Source organism: Rhinichthys klamathensis, unplaced genomic scaffold, assembly GCF_029890125.1.
Source record: "Rhinichthys klamathensis goyatoka isolate OS25496 unplaced genomic scaffold, OSU_Roscu_1.1 h1tg000437l_1, whole genome shotgun sequence".
NCBI classification, from domain to species: Eukaryota; Metazoa; Chordata; class Actinopteri; order Cypriniformes; family Leuciscidae; genus Rhinichthys; species Rhinichthys klamathensis.
In genome coordinates this window covers 246,729-266,855 of record NW_026606933.1, presented here as the reverse complement: position 1 = coordinate 266,855, position 20,127 = coordinate 246,729, and the positions used below count along the sequence as shown (strand labels likewise).

Here is a 20,127-nt window from a genome sequence, read left to right as displayed (position 1 = left end):
TCTCTGCCGTCAAGTCTATATGTATATATCTTTTTTTTTTTTTTTTTCCTACGTTTATCCTTATGATCCCACCTAGTTGTCTATTTAAATTTAGACCCTCAGTTGAATTTAGACAAGAGTTTTACCCCAGAATGGACGGCAATCTTCTTTACAATTCCAAATTATATAAAATACTAATCCAGAGAGTAATTCAGTTCAATATCATAAATGACAAAAGCATTCATAATTACCAATAGCAGACAGAGATGGAGAACCACTTCAATTAAAGCTCGTCCCATGTTCTGCATTGTCTTTTCATCAGATTGTCTTAGAATTATCAACCTTTTTTAAAGTTGGTCATTTCACTTAACCCATCTGTAATGATAAAACACTAATTCCAGAGGTTAATGACACAATATCCTCAAAATCAGGAAATAATAGTACCCCAAACTAATACATACAAGACATAAAGTGCTGTCACCATCATACGCACTCATACTAGACACACATATGTTAACTGTTCATTTTCAATATTAATTTTTCTTTATATTATTGCTAAAAGATTTAAATTTTAAATAAGATTTTAAACTTCCCATTTTCCGGTAGCTTCTACCTAATTTTACATGGTCTCCCAACCAGTTTCAAAGCATGTCTTGTTCATTGTTCATTAGAATTTAACAAGGTCAGCTGGGTTGTTTTGTTTCATTATCATTATTTTGCTTCAGCTTGCTCTAGCAGGCCAATAATGGAAAGACAGACACAGTTACCATCCCTTCCTCTGCTCAAGCAGTCTCTCTCACTATAAATAAATAATCTTTTTCAACAGCCTTCTAAGGCTGTAACTTAGACAAAATGTAATATTAAATTAATTACAATAACCTTTGACCATTCACCTTGTTATCCAGACTTTTCTCAAATCTACAAAAGCTGTCTTCATCTTTAGCCACCACCATGTCTAACGACCTTCAGGAGTTAAAACTATGTCATAGACCTATTAGTTCAAAATCAACACTATGATTTTCCCTGCCCATAAGGCAAACCAGTACATAAAAAGTTTTGCTACTGTCTCCACAACAACTAATGGGAATCACTTCATGGCCTCAGCTGGCTCTTGAAAGCCCACTCCTGTTAGCCCTTTATCTATAATCTCCATCAGGGTGTTTTCCCCTGGCATATTTGCAGACGCTTGTCACAATAAAAAAAACAAGCCATACAATGAATGCGGTTTCTGGTGATTGGTATTAGAGGAACACTCACGTTTCGGGGTCAGACTGTCTGTAACTCCTCACAGCGCATCCGCCCTAACGATAAAGGATGCTGCTGGCCTCACAGTCATCCGTTCCACTCTCATACCTTTCTCACATAAACACCTCCATCTTGAGATGCCCAGTGACTTTACGTGATCCACTCTGGCTTGGGTTGCCCCCTGTCTGGCCAATAGAAGGTCTTACCCGTCATTGAGTAGCCACTCGTGCCCACTGGTGACCGCTCTTTCCCATCACAGGCTGTTTGCTTCAACAGAACTCAGCTGTTTTCTAGAGCTTAGGAAAGGCACGTTCAAGAGTCACCAGAGCCATTCCGATTGCCTAATAGTGTTCACATAGGGAGACAGGTCAAAAACAACAGTATTTAATCACTTAAATCCATTAACTATCTTAAAAGCAGCAACCTAGCTACTTGGATTATACTCAGTGAATTTAGATCACAACCGTACATTCAGTGTACATTTCCGTCGGCCCCTCCCCCGTTTCATGGTGGGGACTAAGATCAGACAAAGAAGTTACGGGTCCTAAAATAACCTAATCAAAGATGTCACTACAAATAGCTTATTATCACTTATGACACCGACTCAGGTAACAGCTTTTAGCTGACATTGACTGAGAGAGAGACATTGAATGAGGGAGGGACTGGTACACTGCACTCTGAACGTCTAACTTTATCTACCATCTTTTAACTCTATCCCAGCTTAAGGCATCTTTGCCAGATATTACATACGGTTTCAAATAAACATATTATTTATATTTGTCTTTTGCCCACACATCAGGAAATTTAGGCATTACAAATTTCCACTCAGATTGAGTCTGTTGCACTGGCAGTTTCAGCCACAGCACACATCAGATTCAGATAAGCAAACTGTTTCATTACAGCCAATAACAAACTTATCTTTTGAAAACTAAACATCAGCTTCTAGTTCTTTCATGGTCAACTTTTCAAGCTGTTTGTTTAATCAGCATTTAGCAACTGTTAATTCAGTACGGCTTCTGCTTATTTGTTTTACATAAAAATAATTATTCTAGTTCTCAATAACGTTTCACATTTCTCAATCTCAATTTTAATTGTCAAGTTCTCAACCATAGTTTAATATTTGACTTAAGATTTCTCTTGGAGTTTATCAATCTCCAATTAGGATTCACACACTAAGTTGTGAGGCAAGCACTCTCTGCTTGTGATACTTTTGCAGTTATTGTAAATCATCTGTGAGATTAGTCTCTCTATATCATCTAAAACCTTTTTTAAAAATTTTAATTGCAACACAATCATCCTTTAAGTTACTTTGATATATTTTGCAACTCACATTTGTTGGAGTCATTAATTTTACATCAACTTATAAAAATTACTATTATAGATCTTTTCTTCAAAAGGGTTCATGTGTCAGCCTCAACGGCTCCAACAAGCACGCCCTTGAAGCAGTGTGTGTCCCATTCAGGAATGTAAACAGAGCCACTGATTAAGCAGTTCTCTGTATTCTTTTACAGTCCACCAGTGGCGGATTTAATCATAATAGCCCAATCATAATCTTCATCATTATTATTGGCAGAACATTAATTTTCATAAGCTGCAAAATATTCTAAGTTGTTTTCACAAAGTGCCTGTTTAACTTTAGTCGCTTGTCCAGGGAAATTATCCCAGACCCAGAATTTCTTTCACTTGCTTCTTGTAATCATCGTAAGCAATACGAGGCTAAACATTTTAATTTTTCAGTTTCTTTGTTTGTTTGTAGCCAGTCAAGTTTTTTTTTTAAATTTCCAATCAGAATCAAAATCCTGACTACCATTTACTTAATCATTTCTGCTAATTTCTTTGAAGTGAGGGCTTTAGAGCACAGCTGCTTACAGCGTTTGCTTCTCCTGTCTCACTATTTGTTTCAGGACTCTTCAGGTTACTGATTAAGTTATTACATTTTTCTGCCATATCTTAATCATGGTTCATACTCACCTGAAGTTATTGCAGAAATGGAGGCGGCGATCTTTGAACAACACAGCTTGGCTTCTGCGTGATGAAACTGCAAAGTATACTCCAAAATCAGAGTTACATATACTGGTCCATGCCAATTTGGGTCACAACTTTTTAAATATTTCTCTCGGAATTGTTCCTGATGCATCCCTGGCAAACAACCCTGTTATTGTTAGTATCCCTAACTGCCTGATTCACTTCACTAAGTTCGGGGATCCCCTATCTGAGATGGAAGAGATTGAGCAGGTTTACGGTGCCACTGGACCTCTAGCCCAGGGACGTGCTCTGCTGGGGTGGTGCTACACCAGTAATGCCCAGCGGGGCCCCCACAGAGCACGCTTCGCTTGCGCTGTCTGCTGCCGTTACCCTTAACGACGCTCTCAGCGACTTCTTATACTGTCAGCAGTATAATTAACTTACTCCTTCACTCGCCTCATCGGAGTGAAGCTTCACTCGCCTCATCGGAGTGAAGCTCTCCCGCTCTCCTTCAAAATCTCTTCCAGTCAGACAGCCCTAACAATTAACAAAAGCTTACTACCTTGTTTGTTGATTTGCCAGGGGTGTCACCGAGAATAATTGCCAGCGCATCCTCCACCATAACTGTAAGGGGTATACAGTCAAAGACCCAGAACCAGATATGAAGAATGAAGACCCGGAGTCAGAATTATAAAAAATTAAAGAAAAGTTTTACTGAAGATAGTTTGCATTTTCATCAGCAGAAGTCAGCTTCAAGACTCACACAGGAGTTCGTAGGCCGCCCCGCTTACAGTTACAAAGATCACAGCAGTTATACCATTTCCAAGGTCTAAGCTACGTCATTGCTTACAGGTTGAATGATTCTCATTGGCTAAGAAACATTAAGAGCCTAAACAATTTAACACATGTGAGGAGATAGGGGTGCCTATCGCCATTAGTAAAGATAGTTGTCGTCCACTCATTAGATTTAGGTCTGTGGTGGCCTCGCAGGTTAGAGAAGGGCGCCGGGGTGTCTGGTCCGAACGTCCAGAACCTACATAGAATGTCATACGCACACACACACAAATAACAGACACTAGCAAATAACAGCTCCCATCAAGGCTGAAGAGAGTCTGAGCTCCTTATTATCAGTTAAGTATACCAAAACATAATGCTAAAACATTCACTCATTTAGGAGAAAAACAGATCACTGGCATTTACTCCCAAGGAAGGAAATACACTGGAAAGAATACATTTTAATACAACAATTAAAGTTTGATAGTAACGCTCAATATAGCTTGACCATATGTCCAGCGAAGAATCATATGTGCCCACGCTGCCTTTAGGACCCTCTAACCTTTCTACTGATCCCAGAGAAAGAGACAAACGGCCTTGTGGGTTACGTGGCCTTCGTGTCCTGCGTGTACTACGTGCAATCTCAAAGTAAGATTGGGATGCACCTAAAAGAAACTGGTTACTTGCATCCATGCATTTAAGAAAATATAATTTCACAGGCACAAGAATATAAAAATTATTATGTGATAATGAATATATTTGATTATTGATTTTTATAAAGGAAGTATATAACCATTCAAAATGATATATGATTATATATGTATTTGAAGAGGCAAGGGATTTTGACCAACCCTTCAGCGCCTATCCCTGCCATCCAGTGCGCGCTCCGCTTAAACACTTGAATATGCGTCAAAATCTTGTGTTTATTTCTGATAATCTTAGCCCCATATTATATTATTGTCCAACTCCAACCTTTATTTTGAATGAGATGTGACGAATTGCTTTGTTCATTTTTTTGGGATAAAAGCGTCTTCTACATAGGCTATGTAGCCTAATAAATGTTATAATAATGATGATAATTATTATTATTATTTGCGGACACGGACCCCAAACACACCGCGTCTTCTAAGTCAGGTGACTGTAAATGCGCAAAACCTTCCATTGCAGTTTTGCTAAATATTCCTTTTTCGAATTGCCTGAAAAACCTCCTCATGCGAGCATAAAATCTTTTTTTGCGATAAACGGGAGTTTATGCGAAATGGACGTGGTTCCATTGTGCGTATTTTCAATTCGCAATTTCAATTTGCGCAATTTGAAGGGTAATGGAAACGAAAGCGGAACCGGCGCACGGAACCAAAACAAACTAGCAAAAAGATTCGCGAAGCACACACCCCCTAGCGTTCTGGCGGTGAAATACACCGCGATGCAACGCAACCTGACGCAGAACCATAAAACGGCCACGACGCCGTAGGAGTGACGGCGTAGCTACGCCGTGGAGTTAACGCAGAAGCATAATGAGGCCTTTAGTCAGCCTCAAATACACATTTATAGAAGTTGGAAATAAAACAAAGATTATAGTAGTACAAGAAAACAATATTTCAGTCTATTAAGTTTACTTATATTTTTTTCTAAAAATGAACATTATTTCAAATAAAATGCATATACTCATTTAAGAAATCATTAAAATGCAACAAAAGTATCGCTATCGTTAAAATGCAACAAAAGTATCTGTATCGAAAAATGCAACAAAAGTATCTGTATCGTAAAATGCAACAAAAGTATCTGTATCGTTAAAAATGCAACAAAAATATCGATATCGTTAAAAATGCAACAAAAGTATCTGTATCGTTAAAATGCAACAAAAGTATCTGTATCGTTAAAATGCAACAAAAGTATCTGTATCGTTAAAATGCAACAAAAGTATCTGTATCGTTAAAATGCAACAAAAGTATCTGTATCGTTAAAATGCAACAAAAGTATCTGTATCGTTAAAATGCAACAAAAGTATCTGTATCGTTAAAATGCAACAAAAGTATCTGTATCGTTAAAATGCAACGAAAGTATCTGTATCGTTAAAATGCAACAAAAGTATCTGTATCGTTAAAATGCAACAAAAGTATCTGTATCGTTAAAATGCAACAAAAGTATCTGTATCGTTAAAATGCAACAAAAGTATCTGTATCGTTAAAATGCAACAAAAGTATCGATATCGTTAAAATGCAACAAAAGTATCTGTATCGTTAAAAATGCAACAAAAGTATCTGTATCGTTAAAAATGCAAAAAAAGTATCTGTATCATTAAAATGCAACAAAAGTATCGATATCGTTAAAAATGCAACAAAAGTATATGTATCGTTAAAATGCAACAAAAGTATCTGTATCGTTAAAAATGCAACAAAAGTATCAATATCCTTAAAAATGCAACAAAAGTATCTGTATCGTTAAAAATGCAAAAAAGTATCGATATCGTTAAAAATGCTACAAATGTATCGATATCGTTAAAAATACAACATAAGTATCGATATCGTTAAAATGCAACAAAAGTATCGATATCATTAAACATGCAACAAAAAAATTTATTCTTTTCTGTATCTGTATCGTTAAAATGCAACAAAAGTATCGATATCGTTAAAATGCAACAAAAGTATCTGTATCGTTAAAATGCAACAAAAGTATCGATATCGTTAAAAATGCAACAAAAGTATCGATATCGTTAAAATGCAACAAAATAATTGATTCTTTTATGTATCTGTATCGTTAAAATGCAACAAAAGTATCGATATCGTTAAAAATGCAACAAAAGTATCGATATCGTTAAAATGCAACAAAAGTATCTATATCATTAAAAATGCAACAAAATAATTGATTCTTTTCTGTATCGATATCGTTAAAATGCAACAAAAGTATCTGTATCGTTAAAAATGCAACAAAAGTATCTGTATCTTTAAAAAGGCAACAAAAGTATCTGTATCATTAAAATGCAACAAAAGTATCGATATCGTTAAAAATGCAACAAAAGTATCTGCATCGTTAAAATGCAACAAAAGTATCTGTATCGTTAAAAATGCAACAAAAGTATCAATATCCTTAAAAATGCAACAAAAGTATCTGTATCATTAAAAATGCAAAAAAAGTATCGATATCGTTAAAATGCAACAAATGTATCGATATCGTTAAAAATGCAACAAAAGTATCGATATCGTTAAAATGCAACAAAAGTATCGATATCATTAAAAATGCAACAAAAGAATTGATTCTTTTCTGTATCTGTATCGTTAAAATGCAACAAAAGTATCGATATCGTTGAAAATGCAACAAAAGTATCTGTATCGTTAAAATGCAACAAAAGTATTTGTATCGTTAAAATGCAACAAAAGTATCGATATCGTTGAAAATGCAACAAAAGTATTTGTATCGTTAAAATGCAACAAAAGTATTTGTATCGTTAAAATGCAACAAAAGTATCGATATCGTTAAAAATGCAACAAAAATATTTGTATCGTTAAAATGCAACAAAAGAATCGATATCGTTAAAAATACAACAAAAGTATCGATATCATTAAAATGCAACAAAAGTATTGATATCGTTAAAATGCAACAAAAGTATCTGTATCGTTAAAATGCAACAAAAGTATAGATCTGTATCTTTAAAATGCAACAAAAGTATCGATATCGTTAAAAATGCAACAAAAGTATCTGTATCGTTAAAAATACAACAAAAGTATAGATCTGTATCTTTAAAATGCAACAAAAGTATCGATATCGTTAAAAATGCAACAATTCATTCACTTTAATGAATGGTTAAAACAACTGATCTGTCCAACACTGAACTCAAGAGACATAAATCGGAAACACTTTACAATAAGGTTCCATTAATCTAACATTCTATCCACCTTATTCCTACGCCCCATGACGCTTTGCGCAAATTATGGGTGTAACTTCCGTTAAGCTGTAAACAATCAGTGAAAGGCTCGCTCTATGAACGCAATACATTAAAAAAGTGTCACAATGAGATGACTTTAATCGACTCACCCTTCAACCATCGAACATTAAAATGGAATTTAATAGTTTAAAAGAATCAACAAGGTACTTTCAACAGACCAAAAATAGCCCAAAAAGCGCGAGTCTTTGGTTAAATATCACTGTAGTAGGCAAATATACACTACCGTTCAAAAGTTTGGGGTCAGTGAGAATTTTATTTTTATTTTTTGGAGGAAAGAAATCAATACTTTTATTTATCAAGGAATAATTAATTTGATCGAAAGTGACAGTAAAGACATTTGTTACAAAAGATTCTAACCCTAACCCTATTCATCAAAGAATCCTAAAAAAAAACTAAAAAAAAACTGTACAACTGACAGACCAACAACTGTTTCAACATTGATAATAATCATAAATGTTTCTTGAGCATCAAATCCTCATATTATACTGATTTGTGAAGGATCATTTGACACTGAAGACACTGACACTGGTGATGCTGAAAATTCAGCTTTGATCACAGGAATAAATTACACTTTACTATATATTCACACAGAAAACAGCTGATTTACACTAGAATAATATTTAATACTATAACTGATTTTTGTTGTATTTTTAATCAAATAAGCGCAGCCATGGTTAGCAGAAGAGAATTATTTTAAAAGTATTTAAAATCGTACCGGCCCCAAACTTTTGAACGGTAGTGTATATCTGTACTGTATAACAAGCTTTAATCAAAAATTTTCATTAATTTCAGCATTACGTGACACTAACGTTATATTAAAGTGATTTCCGTCATTTTGACTGATTATAAATTGCATTTACCTGTGAAAACAAACCTGGAAAGTGACGTGAGGATTTAAGGAGAATAACGAGAGATTCTTCGTGCATTCCAGTGAATTATTAATGGAATATTGTGAATTAAATTCGGGAGAACAGACCACAAATGTGCCGTATATGTTGTCCTTATTCATATTTTTACAGCGGATTGCAAAGGAAAAAATAAAAATCATCATGAGGAAAAGAAAGCAGCGACTGAAAGAGCTCTTGCCATAGATATTCTTGTTATAACATGTCACGTTAAAATACCAAGTATAACGTTATTCTCATGATGTCTGAAAATAAATCATGAAGGAAAACTGACAGCTCATCCAGTCAAACTGATGGATCAGCTTTATTTGTAGGGCAAGCTTATGATTTGAAATGATTCGCTTTAGCCATTTTGAATGGAAGTTCCCCAAACCGGAAGTGCCACCCATAATTCAAAACGCAGTAAGGTCGTCAGGAATAAGGTGGATTAATAATATTAGTTTCTTTCTATGCGGATTTACTCCATGACAAAACCACCCCAGTCATTCTAAAATGATTCATTCTTTCCAAACAGAGCTATTCAAGTCCTCTGGTGAAGGGTAATGTTATGGATGTGACATTTGAACTCATAATGACAGGTGAAATGTCTCAGAAAAAAAAACTTCTTACAATATTTAAATTGGAAATGCATATTCTACAAAAGTAACAAACAAAAACGTATCAACAAAAAGTATCGATATCGTTTAAATGCAACAAAAGTATTGGTATCGTTAAAATGCAACAAAAGTATCGATATCGTTTAAATGCAACAAAAGTATCTGTATCGTTAAAATGCAACAAAAGTATCGATATCGTTAAAATGCAAAAAAGTATCTGTATTGTTAAAATGCAACAAAAGTATCGATATCGTTTAAATGCAACAAAAGTATCTGTATCGTTAAAATGCAAAAAAGTATCTGTATCGTTTAAATGCAACAAAAGTATCTGTATCGTTAAAATGCAACAAAAGTATCGGTATCGTTAAAATGCAACAAAAGTATCGATATCGTTTAAATGCAACAAAAGTATCTGTATCGTTAAAATGCAACAAAAGTATCTGTATCGTTAAAATGCAACAAAAGTATCGGTATCGTTAAAATGCAACAAAAGTATCGGTATCGTTAAAATGCAACAAAAGTATCGGTATCGTTTAAATGCAACAAAAGTATCGGTATCGTTAAAATTAGAGCCCGACCGATATATCGGCGGGCCGATATTATCGGCCGATTTTAGGCATTTTCCTAACTATCGGTATCGGCATTTATAATGGCCGATAAATTAATATTTTAAAAAATGCGGGTGCGGTGATTCATGTAAGGGTGGCGCTGCCAATAAAGCACCTAAAAGCTGTCACAAGAACTGGTAAAAGTAATGATTATGAATACAACAAATATAACAAGGAGACATTTTAATTGTTTATTAATAAACAAGTGTTTTCAGTCAGTGTCAGCCAAATATGAAGTTGACGATGCTGACTCGCGATCTTCAGTGAACGCGTGCCAGAGAGAAATGCACCAAAGTCCTTCTCTGAATGCACATTTCATAGGATTACATGAGTCTGTCTGTCTTTCGTTTTGAATTGTTCTGTTTAAAAGTAGACATTTCAATATAGATATATTTCAATTCTCAGGTCTATACGCTGAGTTTCGGTTCATGAGACGAGCTCCAGTTCACCCGCAGGCGCCTCCGTGTCGAGATTATCTATCGTCTGCTATTTTACGTCTTATAAATTAAATCCAGGCAAATGGTTGATGAAACATTGATTAAAATTAAGATACAATTAATACAAAACGAAATTCACTTTGAAACGAAAGGTTTTGTGCTTTCTGTTTGATGTCTATGTGAAAGTTTCAAAGCATATTTTAGTGCCGCTTTCAGAGCGCTCACGTCCGTAGTGCTGAACTGTCGCGTCTGTAACATTGTTTTTTCCTCATAAATGCGAACACGAAAAATAAAATGAATATTTTATGTAGCCTGTGGAGACTGAGAGCCAACCCTTCTTCGTCCGGTGGGTAGTAGCCTACTTGTGATTTGCGCAGTGTAATTCACAGAATTGATTTCTCTGCTACAAGCCTCTGTCACGTATTGTGTGAGCTTATGACTATTGCAAGCGCGCAGCTGAGAAGTCCTGATTATATTGTCTGCTATATTTAGGCCTACTTCTTATTTATTAAGGCAATTGGTTGATGAAACATTGATTAAATGCGTGGCGCGAGCGATCTCCGACAGTAAACTGATTCTGCTTTAGGGTAAACAGCTGTTGCGACGCGAGCAATAACGGCCGCGTCCGGTGTAGACACCGTGTTAAAGCTCATTCTGCCTGATAACGCTACGTTACAACATCAAGCAATATTCCAAAAATGTATATAATTATAACACTTTATATAGGGCCATTTTGCATTAAGAGTAGCCTAGGTTCACGTTTAGTACATTTTCCTTACTAATTATTTAAAATAGTATAAAAGTACTGTACATATGTAATTAAAAACGTTTTCATTATGATATTAAGTTCTTCCTCCACTGGTAGAGATTAGAGGAATTAAGAGTAAAAATAGAAGATAATAAGGTTTTGTCAGTGACACTTTTTATATATTTATTGATACAAGTTATGACTAAATTAAAAGACAAAGTCATTAGTGAAGATTATGCAACAGTATTTAGAATATAATATAACATGCAATGCAAACTAGTTTGGTTACAGCGCAGCTGTATAATTCTCATTCTATCATTCCCCCTGCCTCCATTACATATCTGTGTCACACAAGTGTTTGATTACCACATTTGAGTGATCATTGCAAAATGTGTTTATAAAATATATTTATTCTGTTTATAGCTACTGTGTAAAGTACCCATCAAAAGTTTGTACACACCAATAGGAAAGTGTCCAAACTTTTGACTGGTATACTCTACTATAATACACATAAATAATATTGCTACTGTTTTATAATATACACATAAATAACATCGGCCGATATATCGGTATCGGGCTTTTTTTACTCCCTAATATCGGTATCGGCCCCCAAAAATCCATATCGGTCGGGCTCTAGTTAAAATGCAACAAAAGTATCTGTATCGTTAAAATGCAACAAAAGTATCGGTATCGTTAAAATGCAACAAAAGTATCGGTATCGTTAAAATGCAACAAAAGTATCGGTATCGTTAAAATGCACCAAAAGTATCGGTATCGTTAAAATGCAACAAAAGTATCGGTATCGTTAAAATGCAACAAAAGTATCGGTATCGTTAAAATGCAACAAAAGTATCGGTATTGTTAAAATGCAACAAAGGTATCTGTATCGTTAAAATGCAACAAAAGTATCGATATCGTTTAAATGCAACAAAAGTATCTGTATCGTTAAAATGCAACAAAAGTATCTGTATCGTTAAAATGCAACAAAGGTATCTGTATCGTTAAAATGCAACAAAAGTATCGATATCGTTTAAATGCAACAAAAGTATCTGTATCGTTAAAATGCAACAAAAGTATCTGTATCGTTAAAATGCAACAAAGGTATCTGTATCGTTAAAATGCAACAAAAGTATCTGTATCGTTAAAATGCAACAAAAGTATTGATATCGTTAAAATGCAACAAAAGTATTGATATCGTTAAAATGCAACAAAAGTATCTGTATCGTTAAAATGCAACAAAAGTATCTGTATCGTTAAAATGCAACAAAGGTATCTGTATCGTTAAAATGCAACAAAAGTATCTGTATCGTTAAAATGCAACAAAAGTATTGATATCGTTAAAATGCAACAAAAGTATCTGTATCGTTAAAATGCAACAAAAGTATTGATATCGTTAAAATGCAACAAAGGTATCTGTATCGTTAAAATGCAACAAAGGTATCTGTATCGTTAAAATGAAACAAAGGTATCTGTATCGTTAAAATGCAACAAAAGTATCTGTATCGTTAAAATGCAACAAAAGTATTGATATCGTTAAAATGCAACAAAAGTATCTGTATCGTTAAAATGCAACAAAAGTATTGATATCGTTAAAATGCAACAAAAGTATCTGTATCGTTAAAATGCAACAAAAGTATTGATATCGTTAAAATGCAACAAAGGTATCTGTATCGTTAAAATGCAACAAAGGTATCTGTATCGTTAAAATGCAACAAAAGTATTGATATCGTTAAAATGCAACAAAAGTATTGATATCGTTAAAATGCAACAAAAGTATCTGTATCGTTAAAATGCAACAAAAGTATTGATATCGTTAAAATGCAACAAAAGTATTGATATCGTTAAAATGCAACAAAAGTATCTGTATCGTTAAAATGCAACAAAAGTATCTGTATCGTTAAAATGCAACAAAGGTATCTGTATCGTTAAAATGCAACAAAAGTATCTGTATCGTTAAAATGCAACAAAGGTATCTGTATCGTTAAAATGCAACAAAAGTATCTGTATCGTTAAAATGCAACAAAGGTATCTGTATCGTTAAAATGAAACAAAGGTATCTGTATCGTTAAAATGCAACAAAAGTATCTGTATCGTTAAAATGCAACAAAAGTATTGATATCGTTAAAATGCAACAAAAGTATCTGTATCGTTAAAATGCAACAAAAGTATTGATATCGTTAAAATGCAACAAAAGTATCTGTATCGTTAAAATGCAACAAAAGTATTGATATTGTTAAAATGCAACAAAGGTATCTGTATCGTTAAAATGCAACAAAGGTATCTGTATCGTTAAAATGCAACAAAAGTATTGATATCGTTAAAATGCAACAAAAGTATTGATATCGTTAAAATGCAACAAAAGTATCTGTATCGTTAAAATGCAACAAAAGTATTGATATCGTTAAAATGCAACAAAAGTATTGATATCGTTAAAATGCAACAAAAGTATCTGTATCGTTAAAATGCAACAAAAGTATCTGTATCGTTAAAATGCAACAAAGGTATCTGTATCGTTAAAATGCAACAAAAGTATCTGTATCCTTAAAATGCAACAAAAGTATTGATATCGTTAAAATGCAACAAAAGTATCTGTATCGTTAAAATGCAACAAAAGTATTGATATCGTTAAAATGCAACAAAGGTATCTGTATCGTTAAAATGCAACAAAGGTATCTGTATCGTTAAAATGCAACAAAAGTATTGATATCGTTTAAATGCAACAAAAGTATTGATATCGTTTAAATGCAACAAAAGTATTGATATCATTAAAATGCAACAAAACTAGCAGTGTAATGATGCCCTCATGTCACGATTCGATACATATCCCGATACTGAACTCACGACACCATATTACTGCGAGACTCCAAGACATATGATAAAAGGTGAACAGAAAATGCACTGTTGATTAAAATGCTAAATGTGATATGACATTGTGTGTGTGAATGAACAGGCTTGGACTTGGTGCTGAAACCCAAAGCACAGGACAATAGAGACACCAGAATAACAATATTCATGATTCTGAAGCTGAAAACACTGAATTGTTGTAGATGAATATGCTTGCACTCTTTCACTAACTAGATATATTTAAAATAATGTCAGCCACTTTTAACTGGTGACATCAGACATCTAGAATTATCAGGACACACACATATTCCCCCACTGCATTATTATACATTATATTCAACATTATATAGTAGTTTAATGTAGTACTGACACTAAAACTCTGAAAACTTGAATTTTTTACTCCCACAGTAATTTTATTTTGGGTGAACTACACACAATACATATTGTCACTATCCACGATACATGTTGTTGCATTTTGTATTGCGATATATTGTGATACAATATATTGTTGCACCCCTAAACAAAAACTATCTGTATTCAAATGCAACAAAATTATCAGTATCATTAAAATACATCAAAAGTATCTGTATCGTTAAAATACAAAAGTATCTATATCGTTCAAATTCAACAAAACTATCAGTATTAAAATTTAAACAAAAAGTATCAGTATTGTATCTAATAAAGTTTGTTGTCGCCCATCCCTCAGCTGCAGAGTGGGCGTGGCTGGAACTCCCAAATCGGAGCAGAAATGAGTGACGTGTGCTCTTAATTGCTGCGGAATCGGAGCAGTTGATAGATATTAATAAATATAAATCATATTGAGAGCTGCTGACCTCAGTGCGCCTGTAGAGAGTCGCTTCCCCGAAGGCGCCCTTTCCCAGCACTCGAATGGGGATGTAATGCAGTTTCTCCTCTTCTCCAGCGAAAGCTCCAGATGTTGTCGATCGTCCATTGACTGATTCACATCCAGTCTCTGAGTTTAAAGAGGCGTAATGCCTCTCATAATCCTCCAGAGACATCTTACACACACACACTCACAGTAACGCGTGTTTAATCTGGGCCTGCTTCAGTTCACCTCACAGATCCACTCAAATCACACACATCTGCACTGCAAAACTCGCGCGTAAACACACACACTCTTCGTCTTTAAGTTACATTAGATTAAACTACTTTCCTCGTGCCCCGTTTCTTCTTTCCCTAACTGAACTGCACAAGACAAAGTTGCTGTTGGGAGTCATTTCCGATAGGGAATCGATTCATTTGTTTGTTTTGAACAATCACGTGTATATATATAAAGCGAATCGAATGAATCTTTGAGAGTCGACACAGAATAAACAACAAGCAATGCAGGAACCGGAAGTGACTCGAATTCACGCTACTCACGGACTTTTATTTCAAAATAGAGCGCCAGCATAAAATCAATAGATTTTTTTAGTATAACAAATGTTGTAAATATTAAGTGAAATATTTCGATAAATAATAATACAATAATTTAATTAATTACGTTAAAAAGTTGGCTTCACAAACTCTTGTCAAGAAAAAAGTTTCAAAGTTTTCTTCAACATCCCATGTGTTGTGGTTGTGATCAATTGAATGCGAACTCATAAATTACTAAATTCAGTTACAGAACACTTTTATTATATATTTATTTAGTGGAGCTGCTATGATTTCTAGTCGCACTCATTCATATTTGGTACAATACAGTGGATGACTGGCATTCAAAAGTCAAGTTTAATTCATGTATTGTAATATTTACGTACGGTACATGTACATTCATATTTTTTCAATATTGCATTTTATTATATATTAATAAAACATTTTGTATAAAATATTAACTTAAATGAATATATATATATATATATATATATATATATATATATATATATATATATATATATATATATATATATATATATATATATATATATATATATATATATATGTATATATACACATACATTTATGAATACGAATCACATAAACTAAATAGTCCTTGTTCCAATAAGATTTATACAGTTGTTGTTGTTTTTTGCTCATTTAAAATTCTTCATTCGTAAAATGAAAAATATGTAAGGATTATTCAATTTGATGGAATTTTATTATTAATTGGAAAGCGTAAATCTTGAAAAAAAATATACTTTTTTGAGTGTGTCGTTGAGTGTTTTTGACGTGATGTCCTCTATATTGTGTTGATCTGTGTCGACGGCTGTACATCAGCTCTGTCCATATACATTACTGTACTCCATAACCGCTGACGAGTTTCTTATAAACAATCATATTACAGCGAGTAAATGAGCTGTCAGAGTATGATCTGACGAGCAGGAGGCAAACATCACACAATCTGACAGAGAGAATCAAGATCACAGAATCAACAAACTCATTACAGCTGACAACATATGCAAATCAATAGGCCTATAGCTGAAATATAGATGTTTCATAAAACCTATGAATAACCTTTAGGATATCATTAACCCTATATACAGCCTGCTGTATCATATTCTGACTCAATCATCATTGTATTGCATTGCATTGTAGCCTATGATTTAAAACTACAGAGATTTGATCATAAAACTAATCATTTAAATATCAGCTTACTAAGACATTATTGGCAGATATTCTTATATGCATTTTATGTAAGTATCTGCTGTACTGTTATAAAGATCTTGTTGATTTACATCAATATATAGTATTATTTCAAAATATTTAATAATCTTGCAGCTTAATGTGATATTTTAAGAGAACAACATTGACAGCGGCCACATGAGGGCGACACACTCCACAGAATACTGACTGTACTCTAAACACACACACACACGTGAAGAAATGGGCGAGTTATAAAATAAATTCTACATTAAAAATGCTTCTGTAATTTGTTTCTCGTCATGTGTCTCAAACATCCTTCATAACTCAATTAGAGCATTTTTTTTTATAATGAACCCAATATATATATATAATATATTATGCAAAAACTGCATCAAAGCATCAAAAACGGTGAACTTGAGTGAATGGTGGCGACCTTGAGGCTCTGATCATTTGTAATAAGCATAACCATGGATGTTAATTATCTAATGTCTTTTGGAAGTTGCATTCAGTCAAAGTCCATTTGGCTGAAAAATCTGCCTGGTCATGATGTCTTTAACTGAGTGGAGAAGAGCAGGACTGAAGGACAGTAAATGATGACAGAATAATCAATGGCTGAACAAACTCTTTAACAAACAGACTCAAATCTGCACAGAATGAGAGCGGCACTGATTCCAGGTCTGATCAGGCCGGTGTTCCCGAAACTATAGTTCTGTCGTTATCATATTCAACGAGTCGGTGTTTCCCGAAGCTATAGTTCTGACGAGCATCCGCAAACAACATCGCAGAGGTGTGTGTGTGCGACAGATCTCGACCTGTGGTTAGAAGAAGAGTTTCATAAAAGTGCATCTGTCCTTTATAAAAGTGCATCTGTCCATCATAAAAGTGCATCTATCCATGATAAAAGTGCATCTATCCATCATAAAAGTGCATCTATCCATGATAAAAGTGCATCTATCCATCATAAAAGTGCATCTATCCATCATAAAAGTGCATCTGTCCATCTTAAAAGTGCATCTATCCATTATAAAAGTGCATCTATCCATCATAAAAGTGCATCTGTCCATCTTAAAAGTGCATCTATCCATCATAAAAGTGCATCTATCCATCATAAAAGTGCATCTATCCATCATAAAAGTGCATCTATCCATCATAAAAGTGCATCTATCCTTGATAAAAGTGCATCTGTCCATCATAAAAGTGCATCTGTCCATCATAAAAGTGCATCTATCCATCATAAAAGTGCATCTGTCCATCTTAAAAGTGCATCTATCCATCATAAAAGTGCATCTATCCATCATAAAAGTGCATCTATCCATCATAAAAGTGCATCTATCCATCATAAAAGTGCTTCTATCCTTGATAAAAGTGCATCTGTCCATCATAAAAGTGCATCTGTCCATCATAAAAGTGCATCTATCCATGATAAAAGTGCATCTGTCCATCATAAAAGTGCATCTGTCCATGATAAAAGTGCATCTGTCCATCATAAAAGTGCATCTGTCCATCATAAAAGTGCATCTATCCATCATAAAAGTGCATCTGTCCATGATAAAAGTGCATCTGTCCATCATAAAAGTGCATCTATCCATCATAAAAGTGCATCTGTCCATCATAAAAGTGCATCTATCCATCATAAAAGTGTCAGGGTTCTGTTCTGTCAACTATTTCTGTCAAAATAGTTCCGTTGTGTTGATGGAAGGTGGACTATTTTCAGGCGCTGCGTCATATAATTACGCCTGCTGCTCTCATGGTACGGCAGTGACGTTTCTTGATTATTACGCAGGAATGAGAGTATAGTTCCTAGCCATACCAGCCTAGAAAATCGCAACTTTACATTTTCCGTCGGTCTTAGTGCACGATGTAACTACAGAAGAGTCAAGTTTTAAATAGGAAAAATATCGAAACTCTTTGGTCATTTTTTTTTTAGAAATGCTAATGGTCTTGTCCACTCCAATGATGTATGCTAAGCTATGCTAAAAGTGGTACCGCCAGAACCGGAGATCGGCTGAATGGATTCAAAAACGGTAAAACTCTACAGTTTAACTCTGGGGGAGTTGTAAAATGAGCCTATTTCCAAAAAAAGTGGAGTATCCCTTTAAAACTTTAGCCATAGTCCTAAACCTATGAGTTCATAGGCAAGGCTCATATAGGCATACTGTATATAATCAAAAAGAAAGCTATTGTGGAAAGGTGAAAGGCTGGGTAGTGAAAGTGCTTGTGAACTGGGGAGTTGTGTAATTGAAGAAATTAAAGATTTTTTATTAAGGAACAGGACTTGTTCAACAGTGTGTGAGCGCTAAGTCTATTTCTTTTTTTATTCACTACTTCCCCTGCCTTTGAGAATATTCTCTCACATGGGACTTAATTTGACTTGAAAATGCTGCCAGACTTCCGAACGGCCTCTTTTCACTACCGAAGCGCATGACACTCGAAACCTGTGCAAGGGGTTTGCGCTATTTTTGAATCAGAACATGAAGCAGTCACGCGGTTGTGTGTCGAAACTAAGCTTCGGACGTCACTGATCACATGGTTATGGCAAAACGAATCAAGCTCCGGTACAGTGGTTCATGTGAGATGTTTTGTTCTTTTGATACAAGCTTCGAAGCCTCGGTGCCGAACGTCACATCACTAGTTTTATTTACTTAATAAACATCCTTATTTCCGCATTTGTATCCTCGCTTCACTTTTGACCATTCTGTGACAGAACGAACCAGCCAACATAAGGATACAGCGGAATGAGGCTTCTCTACCTGGAGGAGAGTCAGGGTCTCATATGACCTTGTTTGAGTATTTTGCCATGTGTGCTCGAAGGACTGAGGAGACCATAGGAGACCATAGCAGCCAGCTGTCAAGTTGGAAGAGGAAGGTCCAATACTGCTACTAGCAGCTCCCCTGAATCCCCTTCCGTCAGCACAACGGATATCTGTTCAGCTAACACTCCTATCTACAAGCAGTCCTTTGAGGGAACCCGCCTAGCCATATTCCCAGGGACTCGTGGAGGCCGCAGGAGAGGAAGTGGTCGATATGGACCCCGATGCCATTCCCCACTTCAACCTCTCTCTAGCCCTGAACCAGCGCTGTCTAGTGGCTCCGAACCCGTGATGTCCAGCGGCTCTGAGTCGGGGGTCTTAAGTCCGGTGGTCCCGGAGGACCCGACTTCGGTGGTCCCAAGCCCGGTGGTCCCGGAGGACCCGACTTCGGTGGTCCCAAGCCCGTTGGTCCAAGAGGACCTGACTTCGGTGGTCCCAAACCCAGTGGTCCAGGAGAACCCGACTTCGGTGGTCCCAAGCCCGGTGGTCCAGGAGAACCCGACTTCGGTGGTCCCAAACCCGGTGGTCCAGGAGAACCCGACTTCGGTGGTCCCAAGCCCGGTGGTCCCGGAGGACCCGACTTCGGTGGTCCCAAGCCCGGTGGTCCCGGAGGACCCGACTTCGGTGGTCCCAGGCCCGGTGGTCCCGGAGGACCCGGTTTCGTTGGTCCCAAACCCGGTGGTCCAGGAG

The 20,127-nt window shown here is 35.5% G+C and overlaps 1 protein-coding gene across 1 annotated transcript in view; it reads right to left on the bottom strand.

Moving 5' to 3' along the window:
• Positions 1 to 15,367, bottom strand: part of LOC130071338 (serine/threonine-protein kinase Nek9) — a 52,632-nt gene extending 37,265 nt beyond the window's left edge. Inside the window, exon 1 of the mRNA XM_056236078.1 lies at positions 14,878 to 15,367. Coding sequence (XP_056092053.1) covers positions 14,878 to 15,063 — 186 coding nt within the window. The 5' untranslated portion in view covers positions 15,064 to 15,367. The remainder of the gene's footprint in view (positions 1 to 14,877) is intronic.
• Between the last annotated feature and the right edge of the window lie 4,760 nt (positions 15,368 to 20,127).